Source organism: Echinops telfairi, unplaced genomic scaffold (assembly GCF_000313985.2).
Source record: "Echinops telfairi isolate 266 unplaced genomic scaffold, ASM31398v2 ScPeMD7_5;HRSCAF=22, whole genome shotgun sequence".
Lineage (NCBI taxonomy): Eukaryota > Metazoa > Chordata > Mammalia > Afrosoricida > Tenrecidae > Echinops > Echinops telfairi.
Genome location: NW_022103901.1, coordinates 16,196,965 through 16,210,187, shown reverse-complemented (window position 1 = coordinate 16,210,187; position 13,223 = coordinate 16,196,965). Strand labels below are relative to the sequence as shown.

Genomic DNA, 13,223 nt, shown 5'->3' with positions numbered 1-13,223 from the left:
GGTTTCAGAAACTACACCACGAGGGTTCCTTTGACTTTGGGAACAGGCATAGTTTATATCAAATAGGAAGGGTCCAGGAGCCCCGGGAGCATAACGAATTACGCATGGACTCCCCTTTTTGTCAATCTGTGCAGAGCCAATCATCAGAGAAGCTGGATTTCATGAAGAAGACTGTGGTATCAGGATTGGAGGCAGGCTTATAAAACAAGCTGCCTATGGAGATGACAGCGCCCTGCTCGCTGAAAGAGCGGACTGGACGCACTTGCCCATGAAGACGAAGGATCGCAGCCTTCAGGGTGGATTGCAACTCAATGTAAAGAAATCCCAAATCCTCACAATTGGACCAGTGGTCACATCATGATAAATGGAAGAAGGCTTGGAGCTGTCCAACGTTTGTCCTGCTTGGACCCACAATCCATGCTCCTGGCAGCAGCGGGCTAGAGGCTAAACCACGCACTGCCCTGGGTACATGTGCTGCACCAGACCGCTTGAAAGGGTTGAAAAGCAAAGATAAGCCTTCGAGGACTAACGCGTGCCTGCCCCAAGCCATAGTATTCTCACTCGCCTCCTGTGCGCGTGGCAGTTGGACCCTGGATACGGAAGACTGGAGAATTCTGAATGCGTTTGCGCGGTGGGGCTGGAGCAGGCTATGGAAAGCACTAGGGACTGCCGTGAGAACAAACACACACATCTATCTTGGCAGCAGTCCAGCCCGAAGGCTCCTTAGAGGTAAAGATGCTGAGACGTCCTCTCACATATTGTGGACATATTGTCAGGAGAGACCAGCCCCTGGAGAAGGACGTCATGCTTAGCAAAGTATCAGGGCGGTGAAAAAGCAGAGAACCTTCCGCAAGATGGACTGGCACGGTGGCTGTAACAATGGGTCCAAACATCAGAACCAGGGTGAGAATGGCACAGGACCGGGCAGTGTGTCCTTCCTTTGCCTACAGGGTCCCGATGAGTCAACACTAACTCGATGGCACCTACCACCACCACCACGTCAGCAGTTCGAACCCACGAGCCTCAGTGTGAAAGACAGATAAGGCTGTCTACTCCTGTGAAGAGTTACAGTCTCAGAATCCCACAAGGGCAGTTCTAAGCCTGTCCTGTAGGCTCACTATCGTCAGCATTGACTCTGGCAGGAAGTGTATAGGGTTCAGGCAGTGTAGGCTCTGCATGCGAGTCCTCCTGACCTTGCCATTTCTTCACGAGGCAAGCTTTGTTATTTCTTTCTTTGCCCCAGTCTCCTAACTTATGAAATGGGGATCATAAGGAGATACCTACCTCGTGGAGTTATCAGTGAAGGTGGAAAGAGTTCATATTATTGAAGTACCCTGAATAATCCTGGCACCTAATAACACGTGGCCAATAACCTTATGAGGTGGTGGTTAGCACTGAAGGAGTTCACAGGTGCACAGCGACTATGGCAGGTGCTCAGGAAATGCCAGTGGCCTTGGATGACGTTTCCCAACGAGATGGCCAATTCTGGAATCATCTCTTCTGTGGTTCCCCAGCACTAAGCTGCTGACTGAACAACATCTGAGTGAGTGGAGAGTGGGAGGGAGCGGGCCAGATGGTGAAGAAAGGGGTGGAGAGCAGGCAAGTGGGGGAAGTGGGTTCTATCCAGGACGCTGAGGTGGGCTTGGGCTGTGTCCACTGGAGTCCAGAGGAGCTGGGGGTGCCCCCACTCCCACACTTCCTGCCCCTCCCACACAAGCCCACGACATTACAGGGTTGGAAGAGCTCAGTGAGTTTATTTGGGGAGCAGGGAGGGGGGCAGACATTTCACTTGAGTTCACACGCACGCACACACACATTCACAATTTGAGCAGCATTGCTCCACAGGTCGGCCCAGCCTGCTTGGGGTTCCCAGACTTCCGAGTCAGAGATGGATCCCCGGGGCCCGAGGAGGCCTAAGCTGTGCAGAAGAAATAGTGAGAGGCTATTATAGGGTTCAGCAGCCCTCCCCTCCCCAAGCATGCCCTGTGAGCCCTTTCCCCTCCGCTTCCCTGGAAGACAGTGCCCCACCTCTCCGTAGATAGGAGCGGCTCACCTGGAGAGGGTCACCTGAGGCTCCAGGCCCCCATGTGGCCACCTCCTTTCCATGCGGCTTCCGGCCCTTCCGGGCTATCCATGTTCTCATAGGAGTCTGCATCTGGGTAAGACCCGGAAGGTGTGAAACAGAGGTGGGGCCAGAAGGCGCCCTGGAGGGGAAGTCCACTCCAGAGAAACAACAGGGGGTGGCCAGGGAAGCACCCACCTTCCTCTTGATTGGGCCCAGACTGGGCGGGCAGGAAGCGGACCTGGGGGGCGGCATACAGGATCCCTCGCATATCTTCATAGGACTGGGACCCTGCTTGGGCAGGAATGGAGGCTTGGAGGGCATAGGAGCCATGAGGCAGGGGCACGGGGAGGGGGAGGAGGGAGACGGGAGGGGAGGAAGGTGGGATTCTGGAGCCCAGCTGTACTAGGAAGGAGTGCCAAGGCCAAGGTCAAGCGTCAGAATCAGAGTCAGGAGGAGATTGTAGAGAGAATTCAAAGTGAACGCTCAGGCCAGTTTTGGGCGAGGGTGAGAAGGAGGTCAAGGTCAGGTTTGGAATCGAATTGGGACCTACGTCCGTCTTCATGGTCAGAGATGGGGTAAATTAATATTGGGGGTCAGGATTGAGGCTGGGGCTGGGGTCAGAGCTGAGGCTAGACAAAGTACGTAGGGCCCTAGTATTTCTCACCAAGAGAAGTTGCTTCCCGGCTGGGGTCCCAGACAATCCCATGGGGGCTCAGCAAGTCTAGGAGAGGAAGAGGGTCTGGCCATTCCTGCTGGCCTCCAGCCCCTCGGCCCTCCAGAATGGGACTAGCCATGACAAGCAAATAACAACGAGTACATGAATGGAAGCAAAGGAAACCGGTCTAAAACAGAGTGTGGTGTGATGGCGGGATGACTCTTCTTGATCCGATCGGACTACTGAATTGTATGGTTTGTAGATGCCATGCCAAACCCTGTTGGGGCACAGGCAACGAGAAAGAAGGTGACTATCTTCTCACACACCTGCAGTCCTGGGGGCCGGCCTGGCTAGTTCTTCATCCTCATTCTCATAAGACTCAGCTGCTGGGGAAAAGAGAGAGAGAGAGAGAGAGAATTCCGGGGCGCTCCTGCCCCCAGGGTCGGTCTCTCAAGTCCACGTGAGGTTTCCTAATTACCGCTGGAGAAGGAGTCCTCCTCCTCCTCCTCAGGACTGGAGGGCCCAGCCTCAGGATTCTCATAGCCACTCCCATCTGAGGAAGAAGGAAGGGTGCTCAGCCAGGGTCCCCAGCCCAGCGCAGGGGAGGTGGGTGGTGGCGTGAGGGCGGGCAGCCTTACCCCGGGAGAGCTGGTCCTGCGCAAGGTGATTGTCGTCGTTCTCATAGAACTCAGAGGCCTGGTCACTGTCTGGCTCTTCATAAGCTTCCTCTTCCTTTTCTTTCGGGTCTGGAGGGGGGAGACCCAGTTAGGGGCCCACTCCTCCAGGCCCCTGTCACAGATTGCTCCGACTCCCCCCAGCCCCTGACACCTGCTTCTCTCTCACTCACCAGCTCCCTCTGGGCTCTGGGCTTCAGCCTCCAGGTAGTCGTTGTATGGGTTTCCAGAGGACAGGGCAGTGATGCCCAGGCCAGCCGCCCACTGCAGGGCCCGGCCTGGTGAGAGAAACCTTGTAAGGGGGAGGGTCGGAAGGGATGTGGGACTGTGAGGGTCCAGGGCCTACCCCCTGAGGAGGGGCGAGGATGCTTCTGGCTCTTGAGGGGACTCTGGGGTGAGGCACAAGCCTTTGAGCCATGGGAGCAGGATCTAGAACCGGGGTGGGGAATGCCCAGGCCTTCAAAGGCCCTCAACATTGTTAGCATTACACTCAACAAAGAGAAACCTTGTAGGCGGTGCCGACACAGTCCAACCCAAATCCACCCCCATCAAGTTGATTGCGACTCACAGAGACGCTACAGGGCAGGGTAGCACTGCCCCTGTGGGTTTGTGAGACTGGAACTCTTCGTGGGACTGGAAAGCCTCATCTCTGCCCAGAGGAGTCTCTGGGGGTTTTGAACTGCTGACCTTGTGCTTGGCAGCCCAAACGGGGCTCCATCGCACACCACTCTCTGCAACCCGTGCTGACTCAGCGACCCGCTGTGGGTGTCCGAGACCATCCCTGTGTCCCGGAGAAGCAAGCCCCAGTCTTTCTCCTGAGCTGCTGCTGCTGGTTTCGAACCGCCAATTGTGCTATCACAGCCCGACTGGTAGCCACTTGACCACCAGCGTTCCTCGCCATCACCGTAGGCGTGAATCAAACGTTTGGCGGAAGAGAGCAGGCTCATTGCTAAGTTGATCATTTCCTATGGCCCTGGCCTGATGGTATAAATCTCCAAAAAACGCAGGCCCTTGTCGGGAACACAAGGCCGGCCCCCGCCCCTGTTCTAAGGGTAAGGTAAAGGTTCTGCATGCCCGACCCGGAGAGGCCAAGAGGCCTGCGGACAGGATTCAGAGTCCCAGTTCTAAGGGCGGGGCTCAAATCTGGGGGAACCCCAATGTTCTGAAAGCTGAGCTCCGAACTCAGAGAAGGCTTGGAGCATGGGACCACTGGAGACCCCGGGGTGTCCTGTGGGTCTTCGGTTCTGGGCTGTAGCTCTAGGGTCTGCTGGGTCCTCCTACCCGTGCCCGAGGTGCTGCTGGTCGTGGGCAGGGACAGCACATTCCCGTAGTGGCTCTGGGGCCCGTTGCCTGGGGGCGGGGTCGCTTTGAAGAACCTGCCCGGGAAGGAGATGTTGCACAATGAGGCCTGGCCTGGAAGGGACTGGGGGTCCAGTCGAGACGCAGGCGAGGCACGTTGCTTGACATTAGCTCTTCTGCGCTGGGCCCACCACGGGGCAGGCTGCCGGTACTGCAGGAGGACTTCACCGAGGATGAGCTTTGAGCAGGCCTTTGACAGCCGCACACAAGGTTGCACTTGGCAGTGATGGAGGCAAGACACCACCCCCCCCACCGCCCCTCAAAGCATCAAGGGAAAGGCAGATAGGAGGGGCCGCCGCCTGCATTACCTCCTGGCGGGGTCGGTCATTCGCTTTCTTTTCCTCCTCTGGGTCAGGCCTGGTGGGCATTGAAGGGGGACCACTTGGTCCAGTGGAGAAGGTGGGGAGAGGGCAGTTCTGGGGAGATCACTTGTTGGGAGTTCAAATTCCAAGGGGGCTGGGGAGCGTGGGGGAAGGTGGAAGCACACTGGGGTCCATGGAAGGGATGGGAGGGGACATCAGACTGGCCAGTGTGGACTCATCCTGAGGACGGTGGGGGTGGGGTTTGGGGGGCCCGTTGGGGGACAGGACTCACTTCTTTGGAGATGAAGAAAGGCCACCAGGGAGCCCAGACAGAAGATCAGATAACCCATAGTCACAACCAGTACCTTCCAGCCTCCAGACTGCAGCAGCCAGTGCCATAGGGCTAGAGGAAGGGGAAGGCCAAGCTAGGACCTTGGCAAGTAGCTTACTTCTCGGTGTCAAGATCCTGGGTCCTAAATTCTGAGGAAGCTTCTCCTCCCTCCCTGTATGAGGAGTCGTGTCCCAAAAAAACCAGGGACCGGCTAGACCCAGTTTTCTATGAACAAGCTTTGACTTACAGTCAGAGGCAATTTGAGGCTCATGGGGAGCAAGAGGAAAGGGCTGCAGTGGAAGGACAGACATGGCCTAAGTCGAGAGCAGAAGTGGGTCCTCCGGTTGGACTTAAACTTGGCACACTGCTGAGGTCCAGTTTGGCGTGAAGGGTGAAGCTGAGTTTAAGAACTGTGGCTTGCCTCACATGGTCATCGTTATATTGAAGAAACAGAATGATACATCTGTTCTAGTTTTTCATCTTGCCTGCTTTCTTTCTGACGGAGGCTTTATTAGTTTTTGGTTTGGGGGGGTTAAAAATTGTTTTTCTGTGTGTGAAATCCAGGATATGTAAATCTATCAAGACAGTAACTGGAGTAATGGTGGGCGGGGGGGCATGGCAGGGGAGGTTGGGGGGTGGAATGGGGAGCTAATCATGATGAGAACAAGAAGGAAGAACATGTTCGACAACTGATTGTGGTGGTGATTCTACAATGCTCCTTTTTTTCCTTTTGAAGTCGAGAAAGGCTTTATTGAGGCAAGGAAAGAGCTCCCGGGAGGGAAGGGAGAGCAGAGAAGCACGGGGCATCTTGAGCCCCCGGGCGGGTTCCGAGTCCTAACGAGTTAGGTCAGGGAAATCGCCTGTACAGCCCCCCTTGATGAATCGCATGACATGTCCGTTACAGGCCCCTAAGAGTGGTGGGGGGTGGGGGGTGGGAAGGAGTAGAACGAGCAAAGCACTACGACCAGTTTGATGGGTGAGTCGAGTCAAAGGAAAGTTACCCGGTCCGTCCTTGGTCAAATGGGGCCCTTGGGTGGTGGTACCCTTTCCTTACAGGGGACCCTGGAGAAGCCTCTACTTGGGAGGAAGATTTGAGTTTGACTTTGTGCTGAGTTTGAGGGGGTCCCTAGAATATCCGATGGGAATGCCGGAAAATAACTGCGTGTGCGTGGATGGGCTCTGGAACAGGGTCACCAAAGAGCGGCAGATCCACAGAGCCGGGAGGGAGAAGGACCTCCCACGGGAACAGCTGGTAGCCAGGCTGAGACAGGGCAGACGGGGATGAGAGTTCAGAGAGGCATGGGGAACGGGGAAGGAACGACAACCCATACAAAGCTGACGGAAAGGAAGGCTGGTGGTAGACAATCCCGAAAAGGGAGTGTGTCCCGAAAAGAAAGGGCTGGAGTCAGTGTTAAGTGCAGAGGTTGGGGTTCAGGCTAAGCAGGCTCCTCGCCCTCCGTTTGAAGGGTTCAAGGGGCTAACTAGCCTCCAGTTCTTCCCAGTAACCCCACCTGGATGTACCACAATTGGACAAAACGCTACCTGGCCTGGCAGTGACTTTCAGCTCTATCTCCATGGTCCAGTTGCCGTGGTGACAGCGATAGGTATCAGCATCTTGAACTGTGACCTGGGGCAGCAACAGAAAAGGCCCTCCCCAGAGGGTCCCCCATACCCACATCTCTCTGACTGGGGCATCCACCTTCAGATCGAGGCTCAGCAATGAGATGTTAGGCTTCTTGGGGTGCACATGCGTCCAGGAGATGGGGCCTCTGGCCACAGAGGCAGGAGGGACCCCACAGGGGAGCCAGAGTACGGAGCCAGGGGCCACGGTGAGGTCTGAGGCAGGGAGAGCCAGAGCTAGGAAGGCCTGGATCTCGCAGCCCCATCTTCTGTGAGCCCTGCAATTCCAAATCCCTGCCCTCCCGTCCCTGGGCGCATACTTCCTGGCTTCTCTGCATCCCTTGGCACCTCACCTTGGCCAAGACTCTGGTTGGAGCTGCCCTGAGACGGGGCACATGCAGGGTCTGACTTCCAGGTCTCAGGGTGATCTTTGGCCCACACGTACACCTGGGAGCTGGTGGCAGAGTCCGAAGAGGACAAGGGGTCCTCTGAGGGCGTGGTCCCCAGGCCACAGGCCAGGTCTGAGGCATTCCACCTGAACATTTCCCCTGGGAAGAGACCCAGAGTTACCATATATACTCGAGGATGAGCCGACCCGAATATCAGCCGAGGCACCTAATTCTACCACAAAAACTGCATTTAAAATGTGCTGGGGAAACTCGGCTTATACTCAAGGATAGATGGTAGTTAACATCCAGGAGAGGGCAAGAGACAGAGGCAGAGGGGGCCCCCCCAAACCCAGAGAGTCAGTGGAGAGAGAGTCAGGGTTGTGGAGCTCCCCACACACCTCACTTTTGGTCACCGGAGCCCCTGAATTCAAGAGCAGCCTCCCTTCTCTCTCCCAGCCCCCCAGCCTGGCCCTCACCACTGCCCTCCACGCTGACCGTCCAGCCAGGCTGCCAGGCCTGCTCGGAAGTGGGGCCTGGCTGGCACAGGTAGAAGCCTCCCATCTGGTCCGAGACGTTGGAGATGAGCAGCAGGATGCCCAGGGGCCCCACCTGGATGCCCAGGCCGGGCACACCCAGGCGCAGCTCTAAGAGGGGTATGAGCTGGGAGCTCCGAGACCAGGCCAGGAGCTCCGAAGGCTTCTCGGGGGGCTCCTGGAGGCAGCTCAAAACAGCATCATCTCCCTCTGCGAGGAGAGAGAGGGAGAGAGAGAGAGGGTCCCCCTGCTCCCCTTCTCTCTGGGTACCCACGAGCTGGGAGTGACATGAGCCCTTGCAGTTCTTCCACCCTCCCTGAATCCTGAACCAGCGAGAAAATGGAGGCCCAGAGAGGGCGAGTGGCTTGGCCACGGGTCCCCTGAGTTCCGGGCCCACCCTGTACCTTTCAGACCTACCTTCTACCGTCATCAGCACATGTTTCTGGGGTCTGGCTCCCACCAGGATCAGGAAGAGGAAGACACAAAGGAGAGGAGGTAGCATGGTGGCCAGACTCCCCCAAGCACCCAGTTTCCCCCGCCCCCCTCCCGCCGCGCAGAGGATGCTGGGGCAGGCGGGGGCCTGGGGCCACTGAACCATGAGTATCCGTGGGGGCAGGTGGGCAGTCCCCCAGGGAGGTAGGGGTGGTCATGCTTCAGGCCCCCTTTTCCAAGCACCACCCCCAGACCCACAAACCTCCCCTCTTCCCCGCTACCATTTCATTTCCATCTCAGCGGGCACCACCACGTGAAACGTCTTGTTTGTGTGATTTTGGGCTTGTTCAGTTTCTGTTCCCCTACGAGAACGTGAAGCCCTTTAGAAGAGATATTGCCTCGCTCACCGATATGTGCCTGCGGCCCTGTCACATCATAGCAGGCCTCCAAGGGATACCTGCTGACCAGAGTGAATGCAGCCTTAGCGGCTCCCTGCTCCCCACTCCTCTCCACCCCGGGCTGAAGGCAATCTCCCTGCACACACACACCCTGTTCATGCCACAGCCACCTCTTGGCCTCCACCCATCTCCTTACAACTACTGTTCTGTCACACACACACACACACACACACACACACACACACACACCCGCACACACTTTGGTATTTGAACAGTGATGGGATTCAAATAACGTCACAACCATTTTGCTGCCCTCATGACCGTTTTAAGTATCTAAAACTGATATGCCAAGAAGTAGCTGATTATTTCATACAGTTAATACTTAAATAAGAACAATAAAAGAGGTACGCAAAACTCGATTGTTGTAAGAGTCTTGAAATATTAATGGGAAACAGTAAATCATACCTGACCAAAAAATAATAAAACTGTTATTTAAGATCGTTCCATGTACTTCTTGATTGGCTTTCTCGCTTGCAGTGTTCTTTGCTTTTATCCGACCTTCGTCCGCCGGCTGATTTCTCCTTCGCTCTCTTTTCACTGTGGGAGGAGGATCCCTTTCCGGTCGAGGCAGGCCAGTCAGACAATAGTCACCGTGCCTGATAGATGACAAACAGGAGACCTCTCTTCTCTGACCGCGTTATGTTCATCTTGGCAAAGCTCCTTTCTGCTTCCACTGAGCTCACAGAAATTGTTCGGACAATATTTGTAGCTCTTTGAACACTTTGGGGAACGGCATCATCCACTCATGTCTTGTGGGAACTTGGGACGTAACCCAAAGCGGAAACGACTGGCCGCGTGTCGCCCTCTGGTTGTTTGATGCTTGTTCTCTGTGTGTGACATGTTTGCTCACTGAAGTAACAAACGCAAGGGAATAAACACGTCGTATTTCATCAGAAGTGCAGCAAGGGTTATGAAAGTAATAAAGAAATGCTACAAGCATAGTTCCGCCTAATTGTTTTATACCCGTGGACGGAATGAACATCCCTACGGGCACTTAGAATATGCTGTTGCGCAAAAGAACACTGAAAGGAACGTACGTTTGTGATTTCCACATCCCACCTCAGCGAGAACCCGGATGACAAGGGCCATTTTAACAACCGGTTCGCCCAAGTCAGCCAAAAAATCAGGTATTGCTTCTGCCGAAATGGTTCGAATCAACGGAATGCCACGGCTGGATGTAAACGACCTGACTTTGAATCCCCCACTTGGCTGCTTAGTTAAATTTACAGTTTTCTTCACCTTCTAAGCCTCCATTTCCTTCTGGGTAAACTGAGGCTGATGATAGCTTTATCAAAAGGTTGTTCATAAAGATGAAACAGGACCATACGTTAGAGCCACTTTAGCCCAGCGCCCGGCATGTAGTAGGCCCTCAGTTAATGAAAAACAGCTGGCCAAGAGCTCAGGGCACGGTCCTGGGCAGGTCTCCTCCCCTGGAGACGGCGGGGATGATGACAGAGCATCTGCCCCACAGCTTGATCTCGGGAGAAAGGGGTCCACAGACATAACGTGGGCTTGGCAACAGGGTGGAGCAGGCAGGCCTCCATCAAACCGGACTAAACCCACTGCAGTCAAGCCGACGCCTGCTCATTTCCACCCTAGAGGGCCTTCTGCAGGGCCTTAGAAATGACTGCTGACCCCGCCTTACAAATCCGGCTAGACCAGAGGATGTGCACTGGCACAGACAGGGACACAGAGAATCCAGGGCGGATGATCCCTTCAGGACCAATGCTGAGAGTGGTGATACCAGGAGGGTGGAGGGAGGTTGTGGTGGAAAGGGAGACCCAATTACAGGGATCTACATATAACCTCCTCCCTGGGGGACGGACAACAGAAAAGTGGGTGAAGGGAGACGTCGGACAGGGCAAGATTTGACAAAATAATAATTTATAAATTATCAAGGGCTCATGAGGGAGGGGGGAGCGGGGAGGGAGGAGGGACAATGAGGAGCTGATGCCAAAGGCTCACGTAGAAAGCAAATGTTTTGAGAATGATGAGGGCAACGAATGTACAAATGTGCTTTGTACAATGGATGGATGTATGGATTGTGATAAGAGTCGTATGAGCCCCTAATGATTTTTTTTTTTAAAGGAAAGAAATGAATACTGACGAGTGCTCCTTCCTGAAGCAGTTCCTCTTCAGAGAGCCTTGGTGTCAGTTATGGAAAGAATCCATTTGGAAATGAGGAAATTGAGGCCCAGAAAAGACAGGGTGTTGCCCATGATCACACACTGAGCTGAGGGGGCTGTCAGTGAGCATTAGAAGGAGTTCTTCCTCCCCATTGGCCCCTTCTCTTCCTTGTCTTCTCTCTCTCTCTCTCTCTCATTGAGCATTAGAACGAGTTCTTCCTCCCCATTGGTCCCTTCTCCTCTTCCTTCTTCTTCCTTGCTCTCTCTCTCTCTCTTCCTCGCTCTCCCTTTCTTTGCCTCAGGCACTCAGGACACAAGAAATCTGCTTTCTCCCTTGCTGGTTCCCAGGCCTGCCTCACTGGGCTGTGGCTTCCTGTTTGCCCCTGAGACGCAAACCCCAGGGGACCCTCCAGATGGCAGGGCCTCCACTTCCTTTTGACGGGGCTGAGGTCGCTGAGAGAGGACAAACAGGGCTTTGGGGACTCAAGGACACCCGCTGCCTTTCATTCAAGGCACTCTCACCAGTCTGCTTCCTGGGCTTCTGCTGCAAGGGCGGTGGGGCCTTCTTTTGTAATACCTACAGTGGCTTTCCCTCAAAGCACGGCCTACAGGCCCTGCATGATGCTGCCTCCACCTGTGCTTTCTCCCTCCCCTCTCCCCACTCCGTCTGGCTCACCCCCCTGCCACTCACCCACCTCCCACCCTTCATGGCCTTTGCCCAAGTCTTCCTTCCTAGACCACCGGGCTCTTGGCTGGGCCGACTCCTTTCATCACTCAACATTCAAAGATTTGAGTGTTCAGCTCCAGTGTCACACCTTCCGAGAGACCTTCCTGACCCCCGGGTTACTTTTGCTCTCCTGCCCCCCATTGGATTTCCTTCCTAGTACCTGACCCTCGCTTGTTTATCTGTTAGTCTTCTTGGCTGCCTCCTGTATCAGAATGTTTTCTTCCGATTCACTGGCCTCTAAAACAGGCACAATAATTATTCATGGGCCAACAGGAGGAAGAAAACCAAGAAGAAGGACAGAAAGTTTCGTTTCTGGTCCCTCCTACCTATGCAATCCCCAAGACTAGTCAGTGTTCTTCTGTTTTTCAACCTCAGTATTTCTCGAATTAATTTGCTTCTCTCTGGGGACTCTTCCTTTCACAACGAGAGTTACTTCAACAGCCTCCGTCCTGGGCTCCCATCTCTTTCACTCCCCCCCTGCACATCACACGGAGAATTTCTCCTAGGTATTCCGCCTCTCCTGCTCAGCTGCTAACCGCCAGGCCAGGGGTTTAAACCCAGCAGTCTTTCCGTGGGAGAAAGACGAGGCTGACTGTTCCTGTCAAGATTTTAAATCTCGGAAACCCACAGGGGCAGCTCCACTCTCTCTGTAGGGTTGTTCTGAGCCGGGATCAATTCGATGGCAGTGTGTTGGGTGTAAGGGGTTTGGCTCAACAGCCTTCAATGGCTCGTGGGCAGGCAGGAGGCACCCCACGCCTGGCAGGTGGCTTTAATAAGCTGGGCTCTAGTCTCAGAGGGTCACAGGAAGCACTTGAATTCATCATCCAGGAGGTGACCCGGATGGATCTGCATTCTCCCAAGCTTCCCCTGGCTATGATAAGGGTGAGGGGCTGGAGGGTGGCAGCCAAGGGATCAGTCAGAAAAGTGTTCCTGCATTCATTCACTCTTCTAAGGTTACTTAGAGGCTCAGAGGGCCCAGACGGTGGTTTGAGTCCATCCTTGGAAGAAAGTCCGCTGGTCCACTTCTGAAAAACCAACCGCTGAAAAAAAAAGAAAAACTAACCACTGAAAGCCCCGGGGGAGCACAGTCCTATCCTCTGGGGAAAGGTTAGATTCACACTGAAGCCTGGTTTGTGATCCAAGTGGGTTTTTATAAAGGAGAGAAACAGTTCCAGGGTTTACAGTTAACTGAACACAGGGCCCCTCATGACACTGCACACCTACACGGGGTGGCCTGAGGCCAGAGAGAGAGAGAGAGAGAGAGACCACGGCCCAGCCGAGCAGCAGAACCTCAGCCCAGCAAGCGGCCAAGGAGCAGCTGGAAAAAGAGGGCGGTGCCCTCCAGGTTCCAGCCTTCGGGGGCCTTCTGCTGGGAGGCATGGTCCGCGGTCCTGGTTGACCCCATTAGCTGAATTAAGCCCACCTGGCCTAGTTGGGCCCACCCAGGTGTACCACCCACCTGGCTCAAGGGCCTGAATTGGTGCATGCCCTTTAGCCTGTATGACGTCCAACCTCCTGTAGGGGGCCACAAGGCCTCGAGAGGAACACCCCC

At 54.9% G+C, this 13,223-nt stretch overlaps 1 protein-coding gene across 2 annotated transcripts; it reads right to left on the bottom strand.

Annotated features, from left to right (window-relative positions):
- Positions 1-2,063: 2,063 nt before the first annotated feature.
- CD19 (CD19 molecule) lies at positions 2,064-8,430 on the bottom strand. Of its 2 annotated transcripts, none has more exons than XM_030888940.1 (14): positions 8,346-8,430; positions 7,872-8,138; positions 7,360-7,554; positions 6,929-7,222; positions 5,348-5,458; positions 5,062-5,110; positions 4,676-4,770; positions 3,568-3,672; positions 3,359-3,466; positions 3,199-3,273; positions 3,047-3,103; positions 2,730-2,786; positions 2,261-2,356; positions 2,064-2,155 (listed from the first exon to the last, which is right to left on the bottom strand). In XM_030888940.1, the coding sequence occupies exons 1-14, from the start codon at positions 8,428-8,430 to the stop codon at positions 2,064-2,066; spliced, it is 1,686 nt and encodes a 561-aa protein (XP_030744800.1). The 2 variants fall into 2 exon arrangements, with proteins under 2 accessions (XP_030744800.1, XP_030744801.1); XM_030888941.1 differs by having other exon boundaries at positions 2,261-2,353.
- Positions 8,431-13,223: the final 4,793 nt, after the last annotated feature.